Genomic DNA, 14,821 nt, shown 5'->3' on the forward strand with positions numbered 1-14,821 from the left:
TGATAAGGGAAATCAAGATAATTACAGACAAAACTCATGATAAGTAGTTACTTCTGGGGTGGGGGGCTCTGAGATGGGATTGGGAGCCCTCACAGAGAATTTAAGCAGTATTGGTAAAGTTTGAGTTTTTCAGTTGGATATTGGGGATATGTAGTGTTATTATTCGTATGCTTTGTAACCTACACTTACATTTTTCTTTTGATAATATATTTCATAATGAAAATAAACAAGTGCAAATGTTTGGAAAGAAACGGTCTTGGCACAATTCTCATTCTTGCCCCAATTGTATTATTAATATTTTAGAATTACAAAAATAACATAACAATATTAAGGAAAAGTCAGGGGGAGGGAACATCTGTTATCACCAGTCCCCTCACACAAATACTGTTATTTTCTTCTAGTAGGAATGTTTATGTTCTCAGTTACAATCATGTTATATGTCATTGTATATCTGTGTATCATGCAGTGGACTGATGGTCTTTAAAACCACTGGTTTTAATGGCTGAATAATATTCAGGGAGTGATGAGTATCACAGTGTACTAACCATTCCTCTGCGGTGGAATATTAAAGTTTTCAACTTTTCTGCTGTTAACAAACATCTTCACGGTTCTTGCATTCATTCTACAAATAACTTCACCATTTGTAAGGCATTCTGCTATCTGCTAGAATTACAGTGGTAAGCAAAAAGAGCCATAATCTCTGTCCTTGTGGAATCTGGAATCTAATGACTAGCAGTTCTTGATGGTATTTTGCATTTTAGCTACATTAATCCTCAGACTTTTAAAGAAACTCTTTATTTTGAGAGAATTGTAGATTTACATGCAGTTGTAAAAAACAGTATAGAGAGACCCCATATACGCTTCACCCAGTTTTCCCCAGTGGTAACATCTTGTATAACGGTAATTCCACAACAGGAATTGATACATTGATACAGCCCACCAATCATATTCAGACTTCACCAATTTTACATGTATTCATTGGTGTCTCTGTGTGTGTATATGTTTTCCATGCAATTTTTTCACATGTGTAGATTGGTGTGACCACCACCACCATCAAGGTACAGAACTGTTCCGTCACAGGGGTCCCTCTTGCTACCCTTTTGTAGCCGTGGCCTCCACTCTCCCTCTCCCCCTCCCTCACTGCTGGCAGCCACAGATCTGTTCTGTGTCTTCATAATATGGTCATGTGAAGGATGTTGTGTGGAGGTGTCACACTCATAAACCTGTGGAGGGACACTTCGGCTCTTTCCAGTTTTGCAATATTACATGTAAAGCTGCTATGAACAGTTCCTCAACCATCATTTTGATGTTTATGTATAAAAGGAAATTGTTATAGTAAGACTTTAGGCTTCTGTACCTCAGCCATCAGTGTCTGTGCCCACATCTGGGGGACTTCATAGGATCCAAAGTCAGCCTCTGATGAGTGGTATCGTGTTTTGGCTTAAAATTTTATGTCTCAAAATACGTTAATTTGTCTGTGTAGCCTAAACTCTTCTGTGTAGCTAAACAAGTAAAGCGTATCCTGACGCCATCCTTATTGTCCTTCAGAATTTTCAAGGGTGAAACCTTGATCCTCTGTTGAGCTATTTGTCCCTTGAGGAATGTGGACCTGTCAGAGCCTCCTCATACAGAAGGGTCACCCCACGGACATTTGTTCAGTGAATGCCTTTGATCCATAGAGTTGATCGAGGGTATTTGGAAAGGATGGGCTACACAGAGGATAGGTAAGGTACATTTGGACTTTAAACCTAATGCCCCAATCTTACTGCTTAGTTCCAAACACTAAATACCTCTCCAGATTTTTAAAGTCTCTTTCAAAACCAAGAAAAAACAAATAATAATGACAGCCAGTTGGACCTGCCGTATGTTTAGAAAGGAAACTAGGTCTCAGGGCAGAGCAGACCAAGGAGGGAAGTAACTGTGCGGTATACCAGCCTCATACTTTGAAAGAGCAGGGTTCTCCTTGCCTGTCACCCACCCCCTACACACATGTACACACACATACACACACACACAATCCCGAGTTGTTATTCCGCTGCATGGGAGACTGGTTCTGTGCGTGTTTCCTGAAATCTCGTAAGCCTAAGACGGGAAGCACGTGGGCTACATGGGGGAATGTGTTTTCAGATGGCTTAGTGACTGTTTGGTTACTTGTGTATTTATGATTTAGGTCAGATACTTAGCTGTTTCGGTTTTTATTGTTTTTAATTCTTTTGAATGAATGGCCGTGGCCCTCACTTTCCCCCAGGTCTGAGCAAGCACTGTGCGGTGTGCTAGTGGCCGAGCCTGACCCTGGCCCAGTGAGGACTGACCTCCACCTGCCCGGAGGCATGGTCGGCAGCAGGAGGGTGTGCCGGGGTGATGTGGCCTGCCGTCCGTCGGCCTTCCAGCGACGCTGGGGGCTCCAGAAACAGTTCCAGAGTTTATCCCAAACTGAGTTATCCCACTTGGCCCTCTTTTGCTTTTGACTTCTTTTTCTGTCCCATTGCTCTTAACATAAAGTCTAAAATCTTTAACTGGGGATGAAGTCTAAAATCAGAGCCCAGTGTGGTCTAGTCGGTGCCTGCCTCTCAGAGACTCGCCTGGTGCCAGGCGACCCCCGCCCTGCTCTGCAGTCCACTTACCCAGGCTGCCTTCCAGGTCTTCCTTCTGTAGCTGCATGTCCTGCCCACCTCAGGTCTGTGGTGCTTGTGTTCTGCCTGGAGCACCGTCTGCCCTCCTTCTCTCCACCTGCATTTGTCAAGCCCTCCTGTGTCCCCCTCAGATCTCGGCCGAAGTACTGCTTCCTTGTGGAAGCCTTCCCGGCCCATTACACCTGGCTTCAGGCCACTTGCACGTGCCTCGTAGCAGCCGGTACTCTCCTTCACTGCCCTCATCCCCGTGTGCGATGGTGTTGTTGACTCTTGATTCGCTGATAGCAGTGCCTCCCACCCCCACTCCACCCAGACCGTCATAGACATGATGACTCTGTCGCTGTTCACGGTTGACTGTCCGGTGCCTGGTGCAGTGTCTGGCACGTAGTAGCTGCTCAACCAATATTTGTTCAGTTAATGAATTAACTTAGGGAAATGGCCACCCGCTAAAATATCCTTAGGAAGTCTAACATGGAATTTATTATTTTAAAAATAGAATTAGTGGGAATTCTCTGGCAGTCCAGTGGTTAGGAGTCCGTGTTCTCACTGCTGAGGGCCCAGTTCAGTCCCCGGTCAGGGAACTAACATCCCACAAGCTGTGCGGTGTGGCCAAAAAAAAAAGGAATTAGTACCTGTTTGTAAAAGTCTAGTTATGTATTCCTATAAAATTGTTGACCCGTCCTTGAAGTATGTGACTGTAATGCATTTATTTCTTCCAGGTGGGGACCAGGGTTTACTGAACACGTTTTTTGGCAGCTGGGCAACAGCAGATATCAGAAAACACCTGCCATTTATTTATAACCTAAGCAGCGTTTCTATATACTCCTACCTCCCAGCATTTAAAGCGTAAGTGCAAAGGGTTTAACTGTCTTGGGGGCTGGTGAGGGCAGGGGGGTGGGGTTTAAGTTTTTGGGGGTGCCTCGTCATTCTTTGGGCAATAACAGGTGAAGGCTTTGGGGGAAGTCTTTTTTTCTTGTAAGAAACTTGGCTGTAATGGGAGGAGGCCTTGATGTTATTCATCACTTTATGATTGGAGTAACCCAGAGGGCACTGAGCTGCCCGTGGGAAAAGGTTCCCCTCGGTTCCTGGGGGGCCTGGCCCTCTGATGAATCATCTGTGTGTCGTGATCAAGAACACTGACTGGGGGCTTCCCTGGTGGCGCAGTGGTTGAGAGTCCGCCTGCCGATGAAGGGGACACGGGTTCGTGCCCCGGTCCGGGAGGATCCCACATGCCGCAGAGCGGCTGGGCCCGTGAGCCATGGCCACTGAGCCTGCGCGTCCGGAGCCTGTGCTCCGCAACGGGAGGGGACACAACAGTGAGAGGCCCGCGTACCGCAAAAAAAAAAAAGAACACTGACTGCTGACAAACTCAGCCTCTGCCTCATACCACCTGCTGAGCCTCAGCTCTGTCAGAGGAGGGTGTGAACAGCTCCCTCCGTGGTTGTGGTGCAGATGACACAAGATGCTAGCAGCAGTGTGGTGTCAGGGTCAGTAGCAGGGCCTGTGGAGCTGGACTGCCTCACTTGGCCTCCTGGATGCTCACTCGTTACGGAACTCACAGCGTAGTGGACCTTGGGCTTTGCTGCTGAATCCTCTGCCTCAGTGTCCTCCAAGGTGACTGTGAGGCATTCGTGTGAAGAGGTAAAAAGAGAGCCTGGCTTACCCTTAGGAGGTAGCGAGTGATGGGTCCTCTCTGTTTGGAAGGTGGTCTAGCAGTACGAGTGAGCCCTCAGCCAGAGAGGCAGGGCACGCGTCCTCACCCTGCCATTTCCCTACCGTGTGGCTTAGGCTCTGGGCCTCAGGTCTGCTGGCGTGCAAAATGAGGCGGGAAATAGTCCCTTCCTCGTTGGGCTGTCAGGGTGGAGTGAGTTCATACACACAAAATGCTCGGTGGACGTATGTTTTTGGCAGCATGCTTATTTTGCACCGTTCCTGGTGCACTTCTGATTCAGCAACTGATAGAGCCTAGTAACAGCGCTTGTCTCACGGTGAGGGCCTGGGCCCTGTCCTTTAGCCTCTGACTCATTTGTGTGGAGCCAAGAAGATGATTCAGGTTTCGTGAGCGGAGGCCAAGCTGTCAGATGGATCCTGAGACACAGCCGTGAGCAGCGACGCTCTTCGCTGAGTGGGACTGGGCTCTCTGATCTCCATCCCGCATGGGTACATGGCTGAGTGAGCAGAAAGCAAAGGGCCTCTCACTCCTCCTATTTCATTATCCAACGTCCTCTCTGGAAGCCTTGCCCCACCATTAACGAGCATGCCTGGCTTTCTGTGGCAGAAATGTTTCTTTTTCAGTTCTTTTGTGGGTAGACGCTGTCAACGTCCCCCAGATAAAGAGGACAAGTATCTTGTGTTCTTTCCTCCCTCCCTGTTGTCTTGGCATATGTCTCTGACATGTTAACAGACTCTTGATTCTCTTCCCTTTCCAACACAAAACAGGCAGACTGTCAAACATACCAGCTGTGGTCTGTGTAAAGCAAACAGAACGGGATTCACTCTCGTGGGATGGAATGTAGGAGAAGCATTATTTTCTCCTCTGGTCCTCGGCCTTCTAAAGTAGAAGCCTGTCTTGCTTGGAAGTGTGGCCTGACTCTTCTTTTCTTTTTTTTTTTCAGTCTCAGATGTACAGCAGAGTGATTCAGTTACTTTTTTTGCAGATTGTATTCCAATATAGGTTATTACAAGATAGTGAGTATAATCCCCTTGCTCTACAGTATATCCTTGTTGCTAATCTTTGTGATGTGTAGTAGTTTGTATCTGTTAATCCTAAATTCCTATTTGTCCCTCCACCTCCCCTTTCCCCTTTGGTAGCCATGAGTTTGTTTTCTGTGTCTGTGGGTCTGTTTCTCTTTTGGATATAGATTCATTTTTGTTATTTTTTTAGAGTCCACATATGAGTGATAACATAGAGTATTTGTTTTTCTCTGTCTGATTTACTTCACTAAGTATAATAGTCTCTCTGGGCCTGAAATTCTTTATGATCCTTATTGCCTCATAACTAACCCTGCCAGTTTGAACAGCCTTCCTGCAGACCGTGGTAGCTTGACCTTCTAGAACTGAATTCCTCTATAAGAGGGCAGTTGCTTAATTTAATTGACTAGATTCAGCTGAGCAAGCAGAATGGCGAGCGTGCAGAGGAGATAGACTCATTATTGGTGTGAGCATTTCTACCCTCTATTCCACTCAAGTCTGCCCAGCGAGCCTGTGTGCTGAGACAACTACGCTGGGGAGACGTGAATCTGACACCCTCCCTGTTGGGCTCAGCTCCCAAACGGCGTTGACATAGAGTTTAAAGATTGGTGTTTTTCATGTAACGTGGCCCCATTTCCCCTGTGGTTCATTGGGACTCCCTCTGATTCTCACCTTACTACCAAAGTTGAACATATTGTCCCTCTAGTGATAGCCTGGTTTGCACAGACCCTGCTTGCATTTATTTTATTTTGACAAAGAACAAGAAGCAGGTGGAGCAGAGTTAAGTTATTTGGGGGCAAGATAGACTTATTTGCTGGAACCTCGGCCCCCTCTCTCAGGAACCCAGTTGTTTCTGTATCCTCTAAGTGAATTTCCCAGCAAAATGGTTAGGACGGTTTCTTCTTCCTGGCTCAGGAAATGAGGGCGAATTTTGGAAATCTGCTTGGTGTACTGCCATATAACCGTAGCATAGATGACGCACTGGGAGGTTAGGAGCAGCTCCAGCATTAGCCACACGTCTGCTGGTGTGTGGCCTGACGGGAGTTAACGCTGCCTGTATGCAGCTTGCCCTGGGGGGTGTCAGCGCTTACAGTTTGGGGATGAAGCTTCTCAAAGCGATGCCTTGGCCTCACCCCACTGCTGCCTGTTTAGGAATGCGGAAACGAGATCACAGAACTCATTTTCCCTTCCCTTTGCCAAAGAATCCTTTTGTTTTTCTTGCAGATATCTGTCTCCAGAGACATTTTTCCTTACATTTCTCATACAATTGGGAAGGGCTTGAAAAGGCAGACAGTTACATTTCTTTTTTGTTTCAAGTTAACATAAAATTCAAGTTAACCAACAATTTTAAGCTGAAGTAGACGGTCATGGACATTTGGGCTGCCATGGCTACCTAACCAAGAGCCCTGTGCACTGCTGGGACCTCAGCATGAATTCACAGTCCCACTGTGGGGCTCAGGGTAACCTTGGTGGCCTCCAGGACCGAGTGGCTCTGTGATGTGCTGGCCTTCCCCAGGATAGCACAGGTGGTGGCAGGTAGAATGAGACCAAGGAGTGGTTTAGAGGCTTCGCGGAAGGAGTCGAGAATTTGCCCCACCAACTTTTAGCAGCCATGTGCCATGAGATCACCAGGACAGTATTTAGATGCCCCAGAATCTTAGCTCCTTGGATATCTTAGACCGGCGTAGCCTCTTGCTGTTACCTGAAGTTTCTGCTAAAGGATGGCCTGACATGAATCAAATTCAGCATGAATTGGAGCTACGGATGTAGCATATCTAAAGCCTTTCTCTACATACCACTTGGACAGAACAAAACACAAAGGAAAACACACTTATTAGTTTTAGCACTTTGAGTGGATACTCAAACATAGCTTCTGAAAAACAAAATTAGTAATATTTTCTGTGATAGAAGATCCTGTTTACCGGAGCCTAATTTGAGAACTAAAATGCTTGGCTTAGTAACTTTTCAGTTAACTTGTAATATATGCATTGAGAAACAAGCTCATAACTGCATTTCTTAATGAAGTAATATTCCTGAAAGTGCCTAGCATAATGTTTGGGAAACAGCAGCTTCTTCGTTCATATTCACTTCTCTATGTCTTCTCCATCTGGAGGGCCTGTTTTATCCACGTAGCATAGAATTTGGCTTGTGCATGTTAGGTAGAATCTCATTAGTCTCTCTGAAATCAGCCATTTAGTTCCGTTTTGACTTTCTGGTAAATCCACTGACTGAAAGCTGTTTATGTCGTATCATGCTATATAAATGGGCCTAAAGCAAAGGTAAAGAATTCTCTGGTATTGCCTCGAACAGCCATACAAATTAATTGGTCAAATTGATTGACTACAAAGCTTGATTTACCAAATAATTTCCAAATAAATATTTTAACTTACTCTTTTTTTTTTTTTTTTGTGGTACGCAGGCCTCTCCCTGTTGTGGCCTCTCCCGTTGCGGAGCACAGGCTCCGGACGCGCAGGCTCAGCGGCCATGGCTCAGGGGCCCAGCCGCTCCGCGGCATGTGGGATCTTCCCGGACCGGGGCACGAACCCGTGTCCCCTGCATCGGCAGGCGGACTCTCAACCACTGCGCCACCAGGGAAGCCGCTTAACTTACTCTTTTACTTGAGTGTAAATATGATCTGAGACCTGGCTTGGTAGAATCTCAGAAACTAGATCTAGAAACCCAAAATATATTTTTTCCATTTGTTTACTGCTTTAAACGTTTCTGAGGATATTCATATCTATTATTTCTTTCCAAGGAATGTGGCTTATTCACTAGACCTTATCAAACCTCTTTAAAATCAGTATTTTCCAAGAGCAAAATGGAACCTTTAGTGTCCTAATTTCTGTTGTTCTTGTGTATTTCTGACTTGATTGTTTTTCCTTGGTCCCTGAGACACCCTTGGCTTAATCTCTCTTTGGGACTGTTGTCATTGAAGCCATACATTTTCTGTGTTCATATCTTTTCGCACTCCTGCGTCTTCACCTAAAGCCCTGAGGAGTTGTAGTTTGTGTAGCTTTTGGTCTTTCAGCCATTTGTTGGTCCAGTCACTGTTCCACCTGAAGCATGTAGAGGGTGCATCACATCCTACTCACCGACGACCACAAAGATGAATGAGGACGTTGTAGTCTCATCAACCTGGCAAATGCAGGTTGACTGCGTCCCGTCGTGGTTTGAGTGTTGAAGAATCAAGTCTGTGGTTTCACGGATGTCTTCTTTCTCCTTTCCGGGTGTTAGTGATGCTTGTCAGGCCCCAGGCACCCCATTTCTCAGCATGGCCGTCGGTTCATTCTGACGTCACCTCTAAGCATGTATCAGATCATGTGTCCTCACATCTCACTGATGCTGCCTATTCTGCTGCCCGACCTGGGTCCTCATCACGAAGGGGGAAGCTTCCACGTCAGAGCCATCCCAGCCTTCAGAGGCTGGTCTGACAATAGGCACAGAGGGCACGAGGAGTGACGTCTCATGGGCAGGAGTCGGCTCGAGAAATGCCGTCTTGGCAGGAGAGGGAGCTCGTGGGAGGGGAAAAGGGTGGGAATGGAGTGGAAGACGCACCCTCTTCAGAGGTCTCGAGCTGGTGGGCCGCCGACTCTGTTTGTCCCACAGAGATATTTTGTTTTCCTTGCATAGCTTTCTTTCTTTTCTCAGTTGTTAATGCTTAAAAATGAGGAATTTCACATGAAATGCAGATTTCCAAGCTCTTTTGAAAAATCAGACCTTTGGTGGGATGTGGGAGAAGAATGTCAAAGATGATTGTTACAAGTATGGGACCTAAGCAGGTGGAATAATGGAGCCGCCGTTTCCTGAGATGGGGAAGATTGTGAGCAAAGCAGGTTCGCAGGGGCAGGGACTGACCAGAGATGTATCAGGTGTATTAAGTTTGAGGTGCGTATTAAACATCCTGGTGAAAACGTGGAAGAGGTAAGTAGCTACAGGAGTTGGGAGTTCAGGAGAGAGACTGGGTGAGACATAGCTATGGAAGTGTCAGCATATAAGTGATATTTATAGCCGGGAGACAAGATGATATAACCAAGAGAGTGGTTATGATAGAAAAGAGTCCTGGAGACTGAGCCCTGGGACAGGAAAACGTGGAGCAACCAGGAACAAGAGCCTGAGAACAGCAAGGCAGGAGGAAACCCAGCAAAGTGAGGTGTTGCACAAGCCAAGCAAGAAAACGTTTCAGGAAGGGGAAGTGATCCCTCTGTGTCAGATGCTGTGATAGGTCAGGTAAGAGGACAGCTGAAAGGTGGCCCTGGACCTAGAATGTGGAGGTCACCGGTGACTTGGGCAGGGGCATTCCTGGTGGAGTGGTGGAGGACAAAGCCTGATTGCAGCAGGTCCAAGAGAATGGAGAATTGGAACTCTTCTGAAGCATTTTCTTTAAAAGGGAGAAGGGGGCTTCCCTGGTGGTGCAGTGGTTGAGCGTCCACCTGCCGATGCAGGGGACACAGGTTCGTGTCCCGGTCTGGTAGGATCCCACATGCCGCAGAGCGGCTGGGCCCGTGAGCCATGGCCACTGAGCCTGCGCGTCCGGAGCCTGTGCTCCGCAACGGGAGAGGCCACAACAGTGAGAGGCCCGCGTACTGCAAAAAAAAAAAAAAAAAAAAAAAAAAAAGGGAGAAGGGAAGTGGGTTGGTAGCTGGATGGGGGGGTAGGATCAAGAGAGAGGGGGTAGGATGGGGGTGGTTTTTTAAAGATGGGAGAAGTTACACCATGTTTGTTGTATTGATGGGAATGATCAAGGAGGGAAGGAGAGAGCACTAATAATGCAGAAATCTGGAGGGAGACTTGCTGAGTGACGTCCTCGACTAGGTGAAAGGGGATGCGTCCTAGTGCACACATGGGGAGGTTGGCTTCAGATAAGAGCTGGGATGGTTGTGTGGGCACAGATGCAGGGAGGTGGCTGTATTTTTTTGGCTGAATGATTGAATGAATGAATGAGCGAGCCGTCAGCCCGGAGAGACTAAGAATGACACACTCCCCCTACGAAAGTCTCCCTAGTGGCCTGGCATGATGAGGCTTTCCCTGCTACTTTGTGACCAGAGGCCAACCTGGTAGGTTGGCATAGTTGACTAGGTCCAAGTTGAGGTTATTGAAGTCTGGGTTTGAGTACTGTTGTTTTTGTGATTTCCAGGACACAAAAGAGAGGAGAGGTGGCTGATTGGCTGTGGGGAAAGGTTCGTGTATAAGAGGGAGCCTGCGAAGGTACGAGAGTGAGTGGCCACGGGTCGGAGAACGTGAGTCACTGAAATGGGCAGAGGATGTTTGGCACGGCTGCCGTGTTTCCCAGGGAGGGGTCGCACCAGCAGTGCTGCATCTCTCTTCCTTGGTACCTGATTGAACATTGCACACAGAGAGCTTCTAAAATTGCTTCTGTGTGCACTGTTGTGGATTAGTTCCTTTTCTGCTCTGACCAGTTCTGTAGTCTCATCCACACCTTACCGGCTCCATTTCTCAACTGCTAAACTAGTCATGAAAATTCTATCTGATCTTTTGGTAACACCAGGTCACAAGGGATTATTTTAACGGCTAACATAAGCACTATTATTGCTGGCTTGGGTTCAAACTATGTCTTGTGATCTGGACGTCACTTTTGAGATTCTATCAAGTTAAAATTAGAACACTTATTTTAAGAGACGTATGCAAGCTGAGACAAATCCCCATTAGTGGGTCAGAATGAATGGCTCTTAGTAATTTAGAGACAATTGTGATATGTACCCGACTTTTTTTTTCCTGGCTGGTACAATTTGGTGGATAAATCAGGCAGTGAGTCAGTGAATCTTCTAGTTATCCTTGCTGAGAGTTGAGGTCAGTCGAACTTAATCTTCTGACATCAGCATTTCCCCTTCTAGTTCATCGGCCGCTTTGCTTTTGACTAAAAAGGCGACATAAGTTCTGACTGTCGTACCTTTGGTGAGAGAGAGAGATACCACCAGAGTCATATCCTGGGTTACCCTTCTCTAAGAAACAGCCCCACCCTGGTTTGCATTTTAGGCTAAATTATTCTTTTAAGCAAGAAGTAATTTTCTCTTTTACTTATGACCTGTGCTCTTACTTATTTCATTTTGACCTGGTTATTTTGTATTTTTCGTAAATGACTAAAGAATAAATGGATTGAAATGATAGAAAATGATTTTGAAAAACATCCCTCAGCGAACATGATTGTGACAAAAATAATTACATGAAATCCATACCTAGGTTAATGGAAACTCTAGATGCAAAAACTAAGACCTTTTGCTCATCTTTTTGGCAGACAAAGTGTTTTGTTACGAAAGCTAGTGGACAAGGAAGTTCAGGCTACTTGGTTGTGTAAATAAACACCATTCTGTTTGTATAGTGAGAGCGTAGTTAGATAAACTGTTTAACTCATAAACCTTCACGTGTGGCGGCCAGTGTTACGCCTAATAGGGCTGCCCCTTGCATGGAGCCCAGGGCAGTCTTAGGTGGTTACCAGGAGCACCCTACTGGGTGCTCCCGTTGACGAGAGTGAGTGGCCGCGGGTCAGAGAACGTGAGTCACTGAAATGGGCAGAGGATGTTTGGCGTGGCTGCCGTGTTTCCCAGGGAGGGGTCGCACCAGCAGTGCTGCATCTCTCTTCTGTCTTACCTTCCTCCTGCCTTTCCGTCTGAGCTCCGGGGTTCCCACTCAGCAGCTGCCTTTCTTCCCCGCCTCAAAGGGCCCTCGGGCTGACCAGAACCTTCACATGCAGTGACTCACCAGGCCTGCTCTTCTCATAAAGCGTCCTTGCTCTGAAACTTGTTTTTCTCCCACCCCTGTTCATTCCCGTAGATCTGTCAGGTAGATGGCAACTTAGGTTCAAGTAACGCCTCAGGACCTAAAACACAGGTTCCTGTTCCTTACTGTGCAGAAATAGGGCTGACCGTAGCCTGAACCCGTGACGTATAAAGCCTGTAAGCCCCAGCATCTTCCTGACTCCCTCGTGCATCTCTCTGCCGTCAGCCTCCCGAATCCTCAGGCTCTTCCTGGTCTGCCCCTCGGTACCCTGGCCCCAGTCATTTTCTCAAGAAGCCTCTCACCCTGTGCATTTTGCGATTTGTTTTGTTGCTGGGATTTGGGGAGCTGTTGGGAAGGCACCTCACACCGTGCGGCCTGCCTCTGCTTACCTGTTAACCTTTCCCACCCTCCCCCCATCTTCCTGGCACCCAAGGAATTCCTCGCCTTTGAGCAGAAAGGGCAGTTCTACCCACATTTAGAACCTTTGAGATCTCAGTTCCTACCTCTAACAGACTTATGCTAACACATATATATGGAATCTTAAGAAAAAAGAAAAAAGGTCATGAAGAACCTAGGGGCAAGATGGGAATAAAGACACAGACCTACTAGAGAATGGACTTGAGGATACGGGGAGGGGGAAGGGTAAGCTGTGACAAAGCGAGAGAGTGGCATGGACATATATACACTACCAAACGTAAAATAGCTAGTGGGAAGCAGCTGCATAGCACAGGGAGATCTGCTCGGTGCTTTGTGACCACCAAGAGGGGTGGGATAGGGAGGGTGGGAGGGAGGGAGACGCAAGAGGGAAGAGATATGGGGACATATGTATATGTATAACTGATTCACTTTGTTATAAAGCAGAAACTAACACACCATTGTAAAGCAATTATACTCCAATAAAGATGTTAAAAAAAAAAGAAAAACTTAAAACCAAGACTGCTCGGTAGATGAAAGGACTGTCCAGTGGATAGAATTTTTCACGTTGTTAGGGAGGAATAGGTAAAGAAGGTAATTTTGAGAAAGGGGGTCCTTCCCCTGGCCACAGAAGGTGACAGTGATTTAGCATTAAAGAAGCACTTAGGCATCATGGATTCATGAAAGTAGAACCCAGGCCTGAGCCACAGTGAAATGCAGGGTGTGGACCATCCGCAGTGGTGTTCCTGTTGACACGCAAGGAGAAGGCCATGGGCCACGTGGGGAGGAATCCGCCCGGCACGAGGCCAGTACCCAGGGAGGTGGCAGAGGCCCCTGAGCCACCTCGGGGCACAGACAGAGCCAGAGGCTGAGGTGTGCGCTTCCGCCTCCCGCAGAGACTGGGCCGTCTTGCGGTGCAGGCGTGTTGGCCGCTTTGCAGTGGCATTCTTCTGTGGATTGGACCGTTGTGCCCTTCCTCTGTGTTCACTCTGGGAAGGCCCTTAGACACTGCCCCGCACGGTCCAATTGTGGGTCCTAAGAAGCACCACCGTCTGTTTCTTGCTCTTGTTTCCCCCCTTTCCCCCTAAACTTTGTGCAAACTGTATCCCTCTGAGAACAGTCTTCAGACAGTGCTAAGTTGCTTGCTTTGTAGCTTTCTTTCCTATGAATTACTTTCTGCGCTCTGTCCTTGACTATACTGGGGGTGTTTCCAGCGCTCATTTCCAACTTTTTTTTTTTTTTTTTAACATCTTTATTGGGGTATAATTGCTTTACAATGGTGTGTTAGTTTCTGTTTTATAACAAAGTGAATCAGCTATACATATACATATGCTCCCATGTGTCTTCCCTCTTGCGTCTCCCTCCCTCCCTCATTTCCAACTTTGATATTGACCATCTGTAGGCAGGGAGTTAATCCGTGGAGTAACAAATGACACTCTCAGGTGATGTCCTTATGATTCTGGGAGTGTCTTACAAGTACAGCCTAGTTGTGGATGAAGAACCTTGGCTCTGGAGCCAGACTGCTTGGGTGGAATCCCAGCCTTGTCACTCACCAGCCACATGATCCTAGACAAGTTAACTTCTTCCTGCCTTGGTGTCCTCGCATAGTTGTTTCTGGAGATTAACTGAGGTGAACCAGGCAGATGTTAACCAGTGCCTGGCACATGTGAGTGTTAGCTATTCCGATGACCACTGCTTCAGCAGATGTGAACTGTCGGGAGAGTGGGCTGGAAAGGAATCAAGTTCATGCTGTATTCATCTTTTACGCGGGCCTCTCACCGTTGTGGCCTCTCCTGTTGCGGAGCACAGGCCCTGGACGCGCAGGCTCAGCGGCCATGGCTCACGGGCCCAGCTGCTCTACGGCACGTGGGATCTTCCCGGACCGGGGCACGAACCCGTGTCCCCTGCATCGGCAGGTGGACTCTCAACCACTGCGCCACCAGGGAAGCCCACTATATTCATCTTTTATCTTAATTAGTGTTGCTACCTCTCATGGCTCTCATGTAACGACTGTGTGTGACGTTTAAATTAGGCTCGGCAGGTCATGGCTTGAGACTTACTGGTCAGTTAATAAAGGAGACGCAAACAAGTGTTGTTGCTCCAGGCAGGGAAGTCAGGGCAGGAGGAGTGGGTGTCTGAGGAGGTGGAAGGGGCACCTCCTCTTTCACATGTGCTCTATTCTGGTTTTAGGCTTCCGTGTACCACTAGGATGAGGCACTGCCTGTTGTCCCCGCCCATCCCCCCGCCCCACCAGCACACAAGTATCAGGTCTCGGGGATGGGTTCCCCCATCACCATTAGAACATTTGCTGAAGGCACTTCTCTTAATCCTCATCTTCCTCAGCCTCG

General features: G+C 47.4%; 1 protein-coding gene across 2 annotated transcripts in view; it reads left to right on the forward strand.

Moving 5' to 3' along the window:
- Nucleotides 1-14,821, forward strand: part of GYG1 (glycogenin 1) — a 37,924-nt gene that overhangs the window by 17,080 nt on the left and 6,023 nt on the right. For both annotated transcript variants that reach the window (XM_065876216.1, XM_065876215.1), the window contains exon 5: nucleotides 3,353-3,479. In XM_065876216.1, the coding sequence (XP_065732288.1) occupies nucleotides 3,353-3,479 (127 nt within the window). The remainder of the gene's footprint in view (nucleotides 1-3,352; nucleotides 3,480-14,821) is intronic.

Source organism: Phocoena phocoena, chromosome 4 (genome assembly GCF_963924675.1).
Source record: "Phocoena phocoena chromosome 4, mPhoPho1.1, whole genome shotgun sequence".
Classification (NCBI taxonomy): Eukaryota; Metazoa; Chordata; class Mammalia; order Artiodactyla; family Phocoenidae; genus Phocoena; species Phocoena phocoena.